The sequence below is a fragment of the Miniopterus natalensis genome, chromosome 11 (assembly GCF_054644295.1).
Source record: "Miniopterus natalensis isolate mMinNat1 chromosome 11, mMinNat1.hap1, whole genome shotgun sequence".
NCBI lineage: Eukaryota > Metazoa > Chordata > Mammalia > Chiroptera > Miniopteridae > Miniopterus > Miniopterus natalensis.
The window spans coordinates 76,813,094-76,828,674 of NC_142091.1; the positions used below are offsets into that span (position 1 = coordinate 76,813,094).

The window sequence follows — 15,581 nt, forward strand, 5'->3', positions numbered from 1 at the left end:
GGTGCAGACAGCAGGCACTGCCAGGCGGCGGTTCAGTCATTTTCATTTCCCTTTTTAGACTTTTCAAAGGCCTCCGCGCCACGTTTCTGAGATTTCTAATCAGAGCAACGAACCTCCGGCCGCATGTTCCTGTGCTGGTGGCAGGGGGGCCGTGAGCAGCCACGAAGGGGCAGGGGCTCTCACAGCGAGCGGCTCTGACGCAGCACTCCTTATCAGTGCGTTTCCGAGCCTGCGGTCGGGCAGAAGCCCAGGCGGCCGTGGGAGCTGCTTCGTGTGGTTTGATTTCAGCCGCCCAGGACGGTTGCGAGACCAGCACGAGGAACCCCCAGCACCCTTCGCGCAGATTCACCAACGGCCCAGTGGCCACTTCCCGTCCTGGGCTGCGGTCCCCCCGCCCTGGCCTCTCCCCGCCGGCGGCTTCCTGAGCCTTCCAGGCCAGGCCGGAGGCAGGCTGCCTGCTCCTGCTAAAGACTCCCAGTGTCTTTCTAGGGACACGGGCGTTCTCTCCACGAGCACAGGGCTTTGAGGTGTCCAAGTGCAGACACTCCCCACCGACGCTAACCCACGGCACCCCCGCCTGCCAGCACGCCCTTCCCGCGGGGGAGCCCAGCTCCACGCAGCACCCGCCTCTCTCCCGGCTCCTTGCCCTGAGCTGTTCTTGGTCTTTCTTTGCATCTGTTGACCTTGACATTTCTGCCGCCCTCCACGGTTGCTGGGTGCGCGCCCTTGAGCGTGGCCTTATCTGCCCCGCCTCCGAGATTAGACCCAGGCACGCGTCTTTGGCGCAAACACAGCCAGCCGGGGACACCCACTCGGGCTTCCTGACGTGGGTCTGGCCCGTTCCTGGAAAGGTTAACGCTGGCCACTTGGGCGAGGTGGGGTGTCCGCAGCTCTTGTCCCTGGAAAGTGACACTTCCCTCGTAATTGATCGGTCCCGCGGGGAAGGCCGTGAGCCGCCGTAACTCCAGCCGCCGTGTGCGGGGACGCCCGCGGTCGCCCTCCTCCGCCTCTCACCGCACAGGTCCAGGGGGCCCTCCAGCGTGGGAGCCCCCATCGCCCACGGACACACAGGCGGCTGGTGGGCGGGCGGGGTCGTGATGGCGTGCCTCGGACGGTCTCCGCCGTGTGTGCAGCCACGTTAGCGTCCTGTTGAATCTATTCGGATTTTCCTCCCAGCACGTGCATGTGTCGTCTGCAGCCCTCTCGCTGTATCTCTGCGGGGCCCTCAGGCCAGCACCGCGCTTACAGGGTGAAACCGGGGGCCTGCGTTGGGGGGGCCAAGGGCGCCGCACCTGCCCTGGGGAGGGGCTGTGGGCGGGGGGAAGGCGGAGGGGGAATTTGGGAGGGGAGGGTAAACATCTCCTCCCCAGGGTCGCGCTGGGGCACATCCTGTCCCTGCCTACGGCTTTGGGGGACCTCGGTGTGGCTTAAGCACAGGTGGAAACTGGGGCCCGAGTCTCGGCTGCCATTTCAAAGGGGGGCCCAGGAGCAGGGCTGGGTCAGACGGAAGAGGGGGCCCACCAGGCAGAGAGAGGAGAGCCTGGTGCCCAGTGTGACGGGGTCAAGGTGGGCAGGGAAGGGGCAGTGGAAGGGCCTTCCTCCAGGCCAGAGTTGGGGACACAGGGACAGGCAGGAGCAGGACTGATGGATTCTAACCACCCAGGCTGGCTGGCCCCTGGGGAAGGCTCTGCTGGGGGGACCCGCGGGCCACGCTGGCTGGCAGCCCCGTGACCACGCTCGCTCCTGGTGGAGACACCAAAGGATCCCAGCCAGGTGGTCAGACAGCACCCTGCTCACGGCTCACACGGCCCAGGGGAAGCCATCGGGCGGGGGCCACCCACAGCTCAGCCGACACAGAACGGGGTCCCTCTGAGAATCAACACACACAGGTGGTCTCTGAAGTCTGACACCTGGGCTCCCGCCTGGCCCCGCCCCTCACTCGCTGGGCGCCCTGTGTCTCTGCTTCCCGCCCGTCACGGACGCGGACGCGGGCGTGGAAAGGATCCTGCGGGCACGTCCACACACGGTGCCTGGCGCACGCCCAGGGTGCAGCCCCAGGTGAGGCCGACCTCCCCCGGCACGATCTCCAACAACCCATCCGGCCGCGCAGCGCCCTCCTGGTACCTCACCGGAGGCCGCCAGCCGCAGGAGGCCCCGTGGAGACCCCAGGCCGCCCTCACTCCCGGGGCTCACCTCCCGCCTGCACACCCGGCCTGGGCACCTGAGCGAGGCCCTCGGTCCGGGCGGTGGAGGCGCCGCCAGCGGGTGCATCGAGCGATGAATGTCTCGGAGCCCTGGGCCCGGCCGCCCGCCCTCCCTGCGGGCACAGCAGGCACCTCTGCTGGGGACAGCGAGCCTCTGACGCCTGACATCTGGTGGCGCCCGCTACCTGTCTGACACTTTGGGATCTGTCACCTGAGGGCGGGAGCCGGGCCTGCTCAGCTGTCCAGTGGGTGCCTCCCATGGGCGGGTGATCAGAGGGGCCCTCGACCGGTAGGTGCAGGTGCCCACCAGGCTCCCAAAGCCCCAGCCACCACTTCCCTCCCAGTCTGTGGTTCATGGTTGTAAAATAAAAACATGAAAAAAATGGAACGACGCTGGCCGGCCCCCAACTGTCACCTGCTCCCCTTGGCCCTGCCGGCCAGTCCTGAGCCCCAGGTGGAGCCTTCTGGAGGCCGGACCACAGTGAGCCAAGCCTGGGTGGGTGCCTCCTGGGGATAAACGGGGGGTGGGGATCCTGTGCCCTGCTGGGCCCAGAATGTGCTCCCCCCAGGGCCAAGCCAGGGGGGAGGGGACAGGAAGCTCTATCCCAAAATGGCACAGAGGCCTTGGGTGTCAGCAGCACCCTGGCCATGGCAAGCGCCTCACCAAGGACACCTCCCTTCCTGCCCATCTGGGTACCCCAGGGTATGGGGGTCCTAGAGTTGAGTCTGGCCAGAGCTGTGAGCCCCCCACATGGTGGAGGCCCCAGAAGGTAACGGTGTCCTCCCAGTGTCCTGGGGGTGAGGTGGCACCTGCTGCTCACAGGCTATTTCATTTACCCCTCAGAGCTCCCGGGATTCACTCGCAAGAAAGCGAACGGCCCGGTTTTCCCAGCAGACGGCAGATCTGAACGGACACCGCCCGGGGGACCCGTGGGAGCTGCAGACAAGTCCCCCTTGAGGCCCCGCACCCCAAGGGGCCAGATGACAAAATGACCACCAACCAGGGGCTGGGCACAGCTCAGAGGCCAAACCCACGCCCATGGGTGCCCCGCTGCCCCCCGGCTCCTCACCCCCCAGGTCCCCCGGAGGAAGCGAAGCCGGGTCCACAGAGACTGTCCCCGGTGCTCCTGGCAGTTTTCTGTGACAGCCCCACCCTGGGAACAGCCCAGCTGTCCACCCACAGGGGCCTGGACGCGGGAACGAAGCGCCAGGTGCAGCCGGGGAGGCGGACGCCACGGACGCAGCTGCGCAGGGGCTGAGCCCAGCTCGGAGCAGCAGGCCCGAGAGTGCTCGCCGCACGGATCTTCTAGAGAATTCAGCAAAATGCAAACCAACCCAGGGAGGCAAAGCAGCGGGGTGCTGGCCTGGAGGTGGGGCCGGGCGGGAAGGGGGGCTCACGGGGGAACAGAGGACACGCATGCGGGGAGGCCGCACACCGTCCCGCTTGAGCACGTGATGCTGGTGCGTGTCGGTGACGCCCGGGAAAGCTGTGCCCATGAGAGCTCTTCTGAGGAGGGTCCGCGGCACATGGAAGGCGGGGTCCATGGCACTCGGAAGGGTGAGGCCCAGCAGCAGCACCCTCGGGCTCTACCCCTCAGTTCCAAGGTCAGCCTTCCCCCCGCGGCCCCCGCGCAGTCTGCATGGCCCCAGGCGCTCCGTGTCCGCGGCCACTTCCTGAGGCTTATCTGCTTCCCCTGGCTCCTCAGCTGACCCTCCAGGCCGCACCGCAGCCCCCGTGAGAGCATGGTCAGGCCAGGGGAACACCCGTCGCCCACCCCACCCCCGCTGGCCCAGAGAAGAGGGTGCAGCTGAGGGGGGGGGATGGAGCAGACAAAGCCAGTCCTGACCTCCTCAGGCACCCACCTCCCGCTGGACACCAAGGAGCCACCGCCCCCCTGCAGAGGCACCCTGCCCCACCCAGGGGAGCCCAGCCCTGCCCAGCTCTCCAGCCAGCTTGGTCCCTCTCACCTCAGGTCACCTCCTTCCCGGCTGGAGTACCCCATTCACTCCCAACTCCTCTGGGAGTCCCCCTCGGGCTCCCGCAGCCCTGAGTGGCCTGCAGCACCCACAGGCCCCCAGCAGCCTGGGAAGGCCCTTGGGAGGGTGTGTGAGGCCCACAGGTACGCTCACAGGGAGCAGGGCGGGGACAGTGCCCGCCCAGAACAGGCAGCCGGGATGCTCGGACCCTCGGGACTTGCGGGCATCAGAACTGGAGCTCAGTGGGCCCCTGGGAGGTGGCCCCGACCTGGCAGGCCGGTGGGAGAGGCCCAGGCAGGCCGTGGTGTCGAGGCTGGTGTGAGTGCAAAGGGCCAGGGCATCGGGGCAGGTCCACGGGGCCGCCCTGGCCTGCTGGGCACTCCTGGAGTACAGGCCAGCCCCCCAGGTGAGTGGATGGCACGCCTGCAAGGCAAGGCCTCGGGGAGTTGGGACCCAAATAACACAGACCTGTAGGCCCAGAACTGGCACTAAGAGTGGGGCCCAGGCGGGCGGGGCAGGCTCGAGGCCCAGGAGGGCGCCTCAGCAGGGGCCCACAGAACACACTCCACACGACCCAGGACCGTGGAGTCCTCTCAGCAAGTCCCAGGGCTCTGACCTGGCTGTCCCTGGACCCTGAGCCAGGTGCTAGGATCACACAGCCAGGGTCAGCTGTCCCCAGGCCCAGAGCTCCCAGGCAGCCTCAGCTCCTCTGGTCCTTCATTAGCACCACGGCCTTCCCTGTGCCCCACCACCACCGGAAGGCACCAACGCCCTGGGCCACGAAGAACCTGGGAGCCTGGGGACAGGCCAGTCCCTCGGCCGGCTATGGCCTGGGCCATCCTTCAAGCATAGTCCCCAGGGCACCAGGAGGGCACCCGCAGTGACAGGCTGGGCTGGCTCAGGGCTCCCACCGGCCGGGTGGTAACCCCTCGACCCTCCAGTACTTGCTCCCAAACAGGGGTCTGAACTCAGCCCCCAGGGCTCGGTTCCCCAGCTACAGGAAGGCAGGGAAGCCGGAGAGCATTCAAGTGTCCGCGACTAGGAGGTGGCCGCCCAGCCTGGTGGACGGCACGTCGTGGGCAGCAAGGCCTCCGGAGGAGCCAGGTGCTCTCCTGAGTCACCTGGGCCACCTGTGGCTGGCTGCTCCTGGCCAGGGCCGGAGGGCCTGCCCTCACGCCCAGTCCCGGCGGCAGGCCCCTACCCTGGGGCAGGTGACGCTGAGGGGAAAGACAGGTCAGGTGACAAGCCAGGCAGGTGCCACCGGGAACTGTCCAAATCCAGAACCACCCGGTGAGGCTCCGCTGCCCCCACCACCGGCCGGGCTGGCGGTGACCTCCTTGGCTCTCAGGAGACACCGTGGGAGCAGCGGGGACGTTCCCCCTGGGGCTGTGCGGGCTCAGGGCACACTGTTCCCATCCGTGCAGTGGGCACTGGGCTGCAGGGCAAGTCCAGCCAAGGTGCATGTTGGTCTCGCCCGTCGGTCCACCCGGAGGCCACGGGGAGCCCGAGGCCATCCCCTCTCACCCCTCTCCCATGCGCCTCCCGCCAGGAAGCTCCCCGAGGAGCCCAGCGGCGACAGGCGGAGCGGGGAGCCTGCCTGCCCATTCCTCCCGACCCTCTGCCCCACCCGCCCAGCCCAGGCAGCTGGGGCCTCAGACTCTCCCAGACAGCGACCCTGGGGCTCAGATCGAGCCGCCCTGGGGACACGGGGACAGAAGGAGAGGCCCTGCTGAGTCCGGAAGGGAGCCCGCTCTGGCCATCGGCAGGCAAAGTAGCCCTGAGCAACCACCCGGCACCCAGCAGGCCCCAGCCCACTGCCTCAGGACATGGACGCCCAGTGCCCACGGTGTGAGCAGGACCAGAGCGAGGGGGTGGCACAGGGTGGAGCGGCGCAGAGCAAGTCAGGGAGCACAGGACAGTCCTGTGCGGGGGCCAGTGCCGGCCCTGCCACCCACCAGCCCGGGATGCTGTGCGAGTCTTTCTCCTCGGGGCCTTGGCCCGGGGGATGTGATTCCCTCCGGTCAGACCCCTGGCTGGCCCGACCATGCAGCGGTCAGAGGTCCGAGGCCGCGTGTTGGGCAGAGGGCCACCTCTGCTGTGTTGCCCCAACAGCCGCAGGGAGGGCCCCGGGCCTCCGACCTGGATGGCCACCAGGCTCCCAGGCCGGTCACACAGGTGAGGGCCATAGTCCCGCGGTGAGCCCCGTGTCGTGGTCCCAGGGATGTGCTTCCTTCCTCGGGGGTGACCCAGGCCCACCCAGGCCCACCCAGGCCCAGTCTGGAGACAAGTTACCCTCTCGGCCACATATTGTGCTCACCCCCCTCGGGACAATCCGCCCCGGGAATGAAGGCTGGACAACACCCCGGGGTGGGGGGCATGACCTTGGGGTTGTCTCGTCACTTAGGTTTATAAAAACAACCATCTTATTTTTAAACAACCAACATTTTCAGCGCAGAAAATTCAGACTAAGCAAAAGTTTTAAAACTACCACCCAGAACCCACACCCAGGGGACCCCGGCCTCGGCTCCCAGGAATTGCTCCCCAAATCCATCACAGGGGGAGTTAAGGAGTTGAGGGGCACTTGCTGCGCTCTGGGTTTGGTTTATCCAAAGTGGCCCAGGACCGGGGCCGTGTCAAGAATGGACAGCGCAAGACTGATCGGGTCAGGACCCCGGGGGACTTTGGGACAAGCAGCAGAGGGACCCGGCTTGATGATGCCGGACAATGGCGCTCCCTCGCAGCCACCCTCACACTGGGGCCAAAACGCAGGCCAGAGCGGACCTGCCGAAAGTGGGGCCCCAGGAAGCGAGGGGGCTGCTGCTCAGAGCCTCAAGTCCTTCAAACCCAGGTGTGGGTCTCGGCTCTGCCCCTCTTGGAGCCCCTCGAGTGAGAGCCCCCAAATGACCGCCACCCCAACCCGTCTGGAAGAGGCAGAAAGGCCCCTGGACGCCCTGGGGCAGTGTGACTTTGAGGTGGCAGGAGCTTGGCAGCAGAGGCCTTGATAAGAGAGCGGAGGCGGGGCCTGCCCTGGGGGCCAGCCAGCCGCAGGCCCCCAGCCCTGCCCATCCCCCGTGCCAAGGGCGGCCAGAACATTCCAGCGCTGCCCGCTGCCCGCTGCCCGGGAGGTGCCTCACCTCCTCGGAGCTCACGCAGGGACCTTGGGCAGCCTCCGTTCCCGGGGACAGACTCGGGGGCAGAAAGCAGCCTCCACCCCCTGGGCCGCGGGGGCCTCCAGAGCCCCCACGTCCCCATCTCCAGGTGTACCCCCAACCTCCAACGAGGTAGGAATGGGCCTTGCAAGAGACACAGGGAGGCCAGCTGGTCTCCCAAGGGCGCACAGTAGGTCGGGACAGCCGGGGCAGAGCCGCACGTCGGGAGTCTCCACTGATCACACAGACCGGGCACCTGGAACCCGCCCCGCGCCCCATGTCTGCAAAAGGTCCCTGCCCCTTGCCCCCACCACTGCCCCTTGCCCCCCCCACCCAGCAGCTCAAGAGGCTCAAACCGGGTCAGGACCCTGCTCCTAAGACCCTCCGTGGCTGTTGGGTGCCTCAGAAGAAGCTGGACCCCTGGCCTGGCAGCGGGGCCCTGCTGAGCCCCAGCCGCTCTGCTGGCCAGCTGGGTGGGTCTGCGTCCCGGCCCTGCAAACGGCCATCCGTGCCTCTGTCCATCCATCTGTCTGTCCCCTGCCGATCCCCACCAGCACCCTCGCCCTTGGCCCGGCTTCCCCAAGCTGCCTGATTCTCAGGCGGGGCCACCAAGGAGCGTCCACCCCGGGTCATGGCCCCCAAGAGCAGGGCGCGTCCCTTTCACCGCCCGCGCCCGGGCTCCCAGGAGGCGAGCGGGAGGCGTACAGAAGACCTCGGGTGCGTGAGCGCCGGCCCGCCGCTCGGGAACCGGCCTCTCGTGGGGCCAGAGGGCGGCCACCCCGACCAGGCGGGTGCTGCACCCAGTTCCTGCCGCGCCACCCGAGTCGGCGCGTTCCGGAAACTGAGGCCTCGGCTGGGAGCCGGGCATCAGCGAGCTTCAGGACAGGAGCAGGGAGAGGAAGGGGCAAGTGCGAATCTATGCCAGAGGCCGAGGCCCCAGCGCTGACCCCGCCGCCATCCACGCTCGGGTCCGGAGGCCCATCCACCCCGGGCACAGGGACACCGTGGCCTGGGGGACAGCTCAGCGGTCCACCCGCACCACCACTTATCCGGAATCCGGCCCGACGGCTCCCATGCCCTCCAGAAAGACGGTGGGGCTGGGTCTCCTCCTTGGACTGAGGATGGTGCCACCCGGCGTCTCGGGCCCTGGCTGTGTGGGCCCAGGACACACAGGGAAACTCTGTCGCAGGACAGACCGTGGGGCAGCGACCCAGTCCAGCCACACTGGGGGCAGACCGGCCAGAGCCACAGCCGTCAACAGACCCGCTCCAGAGCCCTCCTCTGAGGACCGGGGACAGCAACCAGGGTGCCCAGGGGCCCTGGGAATGGTGTGCAGCCGTCCAATGCTCCGTACATCTGTCTATCGCTCCATCCATCCACCTACCTGCCTATATCCGCCCACCTGTCCATCCCTCCGACTGTCTATCTATCATCCCACCTGTCCATCCACCCCAGCCCATCCATGCATCTCTCCATCTGTCCTTCTGGCCACCCACCCACCCACCCTTCAGGGGCACCCAGTCCGCGCTGGGCAAGGGGTACAGGACCTTCTCGTGCCCCACGGCAGCCACAGCCCTCACCTCTGCGGAGCCGCGTGCAGCTGTGCCTACCGGGGCCGAGCGCGGAGGCCCGAGCGCCCACCAACGGGGGCTGGCCGCGCGCACTGCGCTGGGACTACTACACAGCCCTGAAAAAGGTGCGGCCCGCCCCGCACTCAGACACCACCTGGTGCTATCGGGACATAACCCGTCCTCAGTCGAGGAGCCTCTGTGTGTATCTGCTCGTGTCCCTGGCTGCTGGGTCACGGAGAAGCCCCGCCCCCGCCTTGCTCGGGTTCTGAGCCGCCTGTGGCCTGGGGTCTGCTCCTCGAGAGGTTTCCAGTGCGAGGAGGGGGTGTAGCCCGGCCGCCTTCCTCGCGGGCATCCGACGCCTGGGCGTCACACGGTACAAGCCTGTCCTGTCCTTGTCGTTTTGAGATGCTGCCTGTATTTCTGACTGAACGGTCATACGCCATGGAGTCCGTCACGTATCGGCCTGTCCCTGGGCCAGGCCCTCACTGTTTTAATCGCCCCAGCTTTACGTTTTATAATATTTGGAGACATCCCAGCCAAGAGCGCGGATGTGGCTTTTACAAGAGACCAGCTGGGGACACAATGGAACAGAAAACCAACCACAAACCCCACCAGGATCCAATATCCAAAGCACGTGGTTCCCCGGGCAGCTCGGGCACCGCCTGAGGTTCTCCTGGGCCGCTCGGGGCTCGCCGGCCGCTCCCCTCTGCCGGCTGGGGCACCTCTGGGAAGGAGAGGCTTGTCCCCCGGCTCAGGTTCCCGTCCCTCTGAGAGCTGGGTTGGCTGTGATCAGCCGGAGGTGAGGGAGGCGGCTCCAGGCCCAGGCGGGGCTGGGCTGGGCTGGGGGTCCCAGTGCGACTGGGGTGCCACACAGAGCATGTTCCGGGCTGAAGGAGTGGGTGGCAGGGTGCGGCTCTCTGTCCGGTCGGCCTGGCTTGGTTCCTGTTTTCTGGTTCTCTCTAGATCTTTCCATGGGGCTCGGCAGCAACTTCAGCAGGAAAACGTGAGAAGCTGCCACCCTGAGGCCCTTTAGTTGCCCCCGAGCACGGTGTGAAGAGGCCCCAGAGCCGGGCCTCCTGGGAGACGCCCGCAGCCCCTGACCCCGCGGGGGGCGACCTGGAGGGTGCCAGGGCTGCCACAGGTGCCAGGCAAGCGAGCCGGGGGGCCAGGAGCGGGCGGCTGTCGGGTGCTTCCTGAGGCGGCAGGGGGAGCCTCTGAGCACTGGGGCTGGGCCCTCGAGGGGACCCACGGGCGCGCACCGGGGGCACGCCAGGAGCACGGCCTCCCCTTGCGTGAAGGCTTAAGAGCATCGCAAGAGCTTCCGGCTGGCGTGGGGCAGCTTTCCTGGTGCCGCACGAGCCCAGTGGCTGGGCCTCAGTTTCCCCCCCGCGAGTCACCAAGCAGAGAAGGGGAGCAGGGGCAGGCCCAGAATCCTGGGGTGAGCAGGGGCATGACCCCAACATGCTTTTTCTCAATCCTCACCGGAGGACATGTTCATGGGTTTTTGGAGACAAGGAAAGGGAGAGACGCATCGACGTGAGAGAGACGCGTCGATCGGTTACCTCCCGTTACCTCCCGTCACCTCCCGTTACCTCCCATAGGCGCCCCGCCCGGGAACCTAACCCTCGACCTTCCCGTGTGCCGGACGGCACCCCAACCAGCTGAGCCACGCCCGCCAGGGCCCGACATACGTCTTTGAGGGGCACAGTCCAACTCAGACAGAGGGGACCTGTGCACACCCCCTGCGAGTCCACGCGCCAGCACCCCCAGCACACTAAGTGGCCCGTCCCTCGGCCCCCCGGCATCCCTGTCCCAGCCCCCCTGCTCACAGGCAGGTCTTCCCATCGGCACTCACAGCCCCTGAGGCGCCCACGTCTGTGTGCCCAGAGCAAATCCCCCGAGCTCTCCAGCCCCGGGACACATTGCCGAGGCCTTGGGTGCGTGACGGTCCCGGCGCGTGGGGACGGCCAGTGCAGAGGGGCCCCTCCTGTCCCTCCAGCGCCCTTGGTGCCCCCGCAGGTGCAGGCAAAGGCCATGGGCACTGGGCCCAGGGAGAGCCGCTGAGTCAGCACTGGACACAGGTGAACGTTCTCTCTCCCCCGAGCAGCCCTGCCCGGTGGTGCCAGTGGCACCCGGAGCCTGCCACCGAGGAGATGTGACTCAGAGAGCTCAGGGCCCGGCCAGCCCCACGTCCCGCGGCCTCCGGACCCCAGACCTGAGCGCACGCTGGAGGCCCTCCCGCCGCTGCGCAGGTTCTCCCACGCCCTGGGCTTTCCCCTCTCCTCCGGCTATGGCCTCGAGGTCCCACCAGGGCCCACCCTCCCCGTCCCCAGCTGGTGGCCACACATGAGGGATGCCTGCAGTCCTCCAACTAAGGCCAGGCTTTGAGGCGGCGCTGGACATAGGGACGGTGGTACGGCCAGAGCGTGGGGCTGGGCCTGGGGCTGGGTGGTGGTCAGGGAGGGGTCTCTGAACAGCCAGGGGTGAGACCGGGGACCAGGCGCCAGAGGAGGTGACACAGGGGGACGCTCCAGAAGGGATTCTCAGTTTCATCAGGAACTGGGGCCGCGAAGCAGGAGGACATCTCAGGGGGACAGCGGAGAAAGGTGGGGACACGTGGCCTGTCTACTGGCCTTCACTCTTGGAAAGGCGGCCAGGCTCAGCCCAACCAACCGCCAGGGCCCGCTCCCAGCGCCGTCAATGATTAACGCCACCATGAAGGTGCCGCCGGAGCCACCGGAAAGTTCTTGGGAAGGGCAGTGGCAGGAGGGCGGGCGCAGGTGGCAAGGAGCCGAGCTGGAGAGCCTGGCCCTGTCCGCGCATCGGGGACCCTCCGGCAAATCCCTCTCCTCGGCTGCAGTGTCTCCTCACCACAGTGGATGCTGACCTCCAGGCGGGCGGGGGGGGGGGGGTGCACCGCAGGAGGAAACTGAGTCACAGAGGAGGGGCCGTGCCAAGGCTCAGCCACCACTGTGGTGCCGGGGCCCAGTCCAGCTGCGTGGGGAGGAGGGATGGGGGTAGCTGGGAAGAGAAGCTGCACCTGTCGTCCTGCAGAGCTGGGGAGGGGCAGAGGAGGGGCGGGGGGGGGAAGGGGTTCCTCGGGGCTCCTGTGACTGGAAACCCCTCAGCAACACGGGGGGGGGAGCCCTGGGGCAGCCTCCACTCTGCCCTCCACGGGGAGGGGGCAGCCCAGCCGCCAGGACAGGCCGCTGTGGGAACCCTGGCTCCCATTCCAGGCCGGGCATCTCCCCTACCGGACCCCACCCACTGCCCACCCCTGGCCAGGCCCATCAGCGGGGCTGCCAGTACCCCGGTGCCCTCAACTGGGGTGGGAACTGTCACATGGCGGGGACACAAAGTGCCTCGAAAGGGGTCAGGAGGCAGGAAGGCCATGGCCGGGGCAGCAGCGCTCTGCTCCCTGACCCCAGCAGACAGGGCAGGGCTCGCCAGGCGCACACAGCACGGGGCAGGGGTTCCCCGACGAGGAGGGGACACGCAGGGGACAGGATATCCTGGCTGCTTCCCTGGAGAGCCTGCCCAGCCCGCAGGGCCGCCCAGACTGCAGCTCCCGCCTCAACCCCCACGCGCACCGGAGACCAGGCTTGTCCTCACCTGGTGACCAAACCAGGCCCCGGGTGACAAGTCCTCTCCGAGGACAGAGCTCTCCCCCTGCTACTAGCTTGGGCGCTGCTCAGAGAGACACCAGGGCCCCAGAGACTGCCACCCACCCCATCACGGGGCTCAGCCCCAGGCCACCCCTGCAACCCAGCTCCAAGGCCAGCTCCCCTCGGAGTGTCCGGGGCCCTGGTGACCTCCTGGAGACGCTGGGGGTGAGGGGCGCCTGTCTGGCCGGGATCCACCTGCAGGGCCACCCTACACGGGGACCTCCGCAAGCGTGCCTTCCCCAGGGCCACCTCTCGGACGACAGGGCTCGGGGAGCAGAGTCACTGGCCCCCGGGTCACACAGGCACCTCAAGGGCATCCCTTTCCTGCTCCCCCCACAGGGAAGCCACCCTGCCCGCCAGCTCCTGGGAGGCCGGCCTGGGGCAGAGTCTGCTGAGCAAACTTCCGAGAGCTGAACAATCGGAATCAGGAAGAAAACATAAGTGTGAGCAGGGACTTCCTCTGGGGCGCGGCGAGCCCTCTTCCTCCGCACGCCCGCGGCCGCAGCCTGGGCCCCGCACACCCACGGGCCTGAGAACCAGTGGGGAGTGTGGCAGCCCCTCACCCTGGGGCCCTCCGGGTGGGGGCCTGCAGCACTGCCCAGCAGCCCTCTGCCCACACCGCCCGCCTCTGCTGGGAGCTGGCGCCAAGGGCCAAAGCACGGAGAGGCGGCTGGGCAGGGTCCGTTCCAGGACCCCACCCACGGCCTCTCAGGGAGTTTGGGGTCCAGCGGGTGAGGCTGGGAAGGACCCTGTAAGCACAGTGACACCCCCAAGCCTGGCGCTGGCTGGGTGTCTGCAGAGCGGCACTGGACTCGGTGAGGTCCCTTGAGGTCACTGCACGAGAACATCCCGAGACCAGTCACTGCTGCCGCCTCCTGGGGCAGAGCCACCTCCCATGGGCCGGCCCCCTGACGCCGGGGTGCTGGGGTGAGGAAGGGGCTCAGAGACGGGGCCCCCACCCATGCCTTTGGGGACACTGTTTTCTGCCCCTCCGGCCACGGAAGGCCTGCTCCTCTCCCCACGCAGGGCGGCCACCTTGGTACCATTTGCACTCGAGGTGAGAGGCCTAGGTTGCCGGACCCACTGGCCTCACCCGGCCCAGATGGCGCTCCAAGCGGACCGGCTCCCGCTGCACCCCTGGGCCCCCCTGGGAGAAAACAGGGCTCTGGACAGCCCCCAGCCAGGTCTCTCCCAGACCCAGGCCTGAGCAGTGACGGTGGGAAACCAGGAGGAGGCCACCCCGTGCAGCCCAAGATCAGCCTGGGGACAACCGAGGGAGCCTCACAGATCAGAGGCTGGCAGCACACCAAGGGGCAGCTGGCCGGGCCGCCAAGACAGGGCCCACAGCGCAGGGCAGGCTCCGGGCAGGCAGCAAGGAGGGTGGGTGCCCCTCTGCCCGAGCAGCTGCAGCGCCCTGCCCTGCCCCACGCAGGCATGCCGCTCCGGGAACGGGAGCCACCTGGTAACAGCAGGGGCCAGGTGCTGCCGACGGGGCTCCCCGCTTTCCCCCGTGTGGCTTCCTCCAACTGACGGCTGGAACTGCAGGCCCGGTCCCTCCCCTCCACGTGCCCCCTTGGGTGTCCTCTGCTTCAGCCCAGGTTTTCACGAGCGTGACCGGGTGTGAACACTCCCCATCGCCACGCTGACCCTCAGGGAGCACCACCGGGGCCACCACCCCGCAGGGCCTGCCTGGACGGGGAAGGTCTGGGATGCTGGGGCGGGAGCTCGGGCTCTCCCTCCCTGAGGGCTCCTGGGCTGAGGGACGCTGGACAGCCCCCAGCCAGGTCTCCCCCAGGCCCAGGCCAGGGGAGGCAGTGACGGAGGGAAACCAGGAGGAGGCCACCCCATGCAGCCCAAGATCAGCCTGGGGACAGCCGAGGGAGGCTCACAGAACAGAGGCTGGCAGGCCCCGGGCAATTCTCTCCCCTGCACCCAAGGGCGCGCTCACCTGGCACAGTCCCTTCCCACAATGATTAACACCTGGACGTCCCTCCAGGAGGGCTGGAGCCAGCTGCTGGGCTGGGCACCCCTCCCCAGCTGCCCCCCCATGCCTGGGCAGGGCGGGGGGGGGACCTTCCCCCCTCAGCCAGAGGTGCCCTCGCGGGGTCAGACCCAACCGTCCCCAACTTCAAGGGCCGGGCCCGCGTGGTTTCCGTTTTCCCCGTTAACCCTTCCAGCCCCGGCGCGCTCCCGGCTGCAGGTGGCGCGCCCCGCGCCGGGCACAGGTGCCCCCCGCCCCCCGCGGCCGGGCCGGCGACACTCACACGGCGAAGTGGTAGACGAAGCACTTCCAGCCCGTGGGGCGCTCGAGGAAGTTGTAGACGCGGCCCTGGACGTGCGTGCGCGCCAGCAGCGGGCGGCGCGCGCTGTAGATGGAGACGCGCGGGTCCAGGCTCACGGGCAGCCGCGCGCCCGGGTCGGCGGGCGGCGCTGCGGGCGCGTAGAGCGCGCCGGCCCCCGGCCGGTCCTCCGCCAGCTCCAGCGCGAACGGCGACTTCTTGGCGGGGCCCGCGCTGCCCCTCCGCGCGCCCGGCAGGCGGCCCCAGCCCCAGCGCTTCCTCTCGGCCCGCGGCGGGGAGGACGCCGCGGCCATGGCCAGGCCGGGAGCGGCGGCGAAGGCGGGCGTCGGGGCGCAGCGCGGGCGGCCTCTGGTGCCAGCCGCGCGCCTCGGGGCCGATGCCCGCCCGCCGGGGTGGGGGGCGGGGCCGGAGGGGGCGGTGGCCGCGGGCCGGTCCCCTGGGAGCGCGCGCCCCGCCCCGGGCCGGACGCCCCGCCCCCGCCCGGCCGGCGCGCACCGGGCGCCCGGGCCCCAGAGGAGCCGCGCGCACCTGCTGGGCCCGCCCGCCCGCCCGCTCTGCCCACCCGCGCGCCCCGCCCCTTTGGCATTCACCCGCGCGGCCCGCCCTGGCCCCCGCGTCGGCCCCGCGCTCGCCCCGCGCTCGCTCGCTCGGACCCACCTGCGCCCACTCCCCGCGGCGCCCGCACCTGCTCAGGCCCAGCTGCGCCCACGTGCCC

At 68.7% G+C, this 15,581-nt stretch overlaps 1 protein-coding gene across 4 annotated transcripts in view; it reads right to left on the bottom strand.

Moving 5' to 3' along the window:
• KCNQ1 (potassium voltage-gated channel subfamily Q member 1) overlaps positions 1-15,159 on the bottom strand; it is a 254,293-nt gene extending 239,134 nt beyond the window's left edge. For all 4 annotated transcript variants that reach the window (XM_087822084.1, XM_087822083.1, XM_087822082.1 and 1 more), the window contains exon 1: positions 14,831-15,159. In XM_087822084.1, the coding sequence (XP_087678210.1) occupies positions 14,831-15,159 (329 nt within the window). The remainder of the gene's footprint in view (positions 1-14,830) is intronic.
• Between the last annotated feature and the right edge of the window lie 422 nt (positions 15,160-15,581).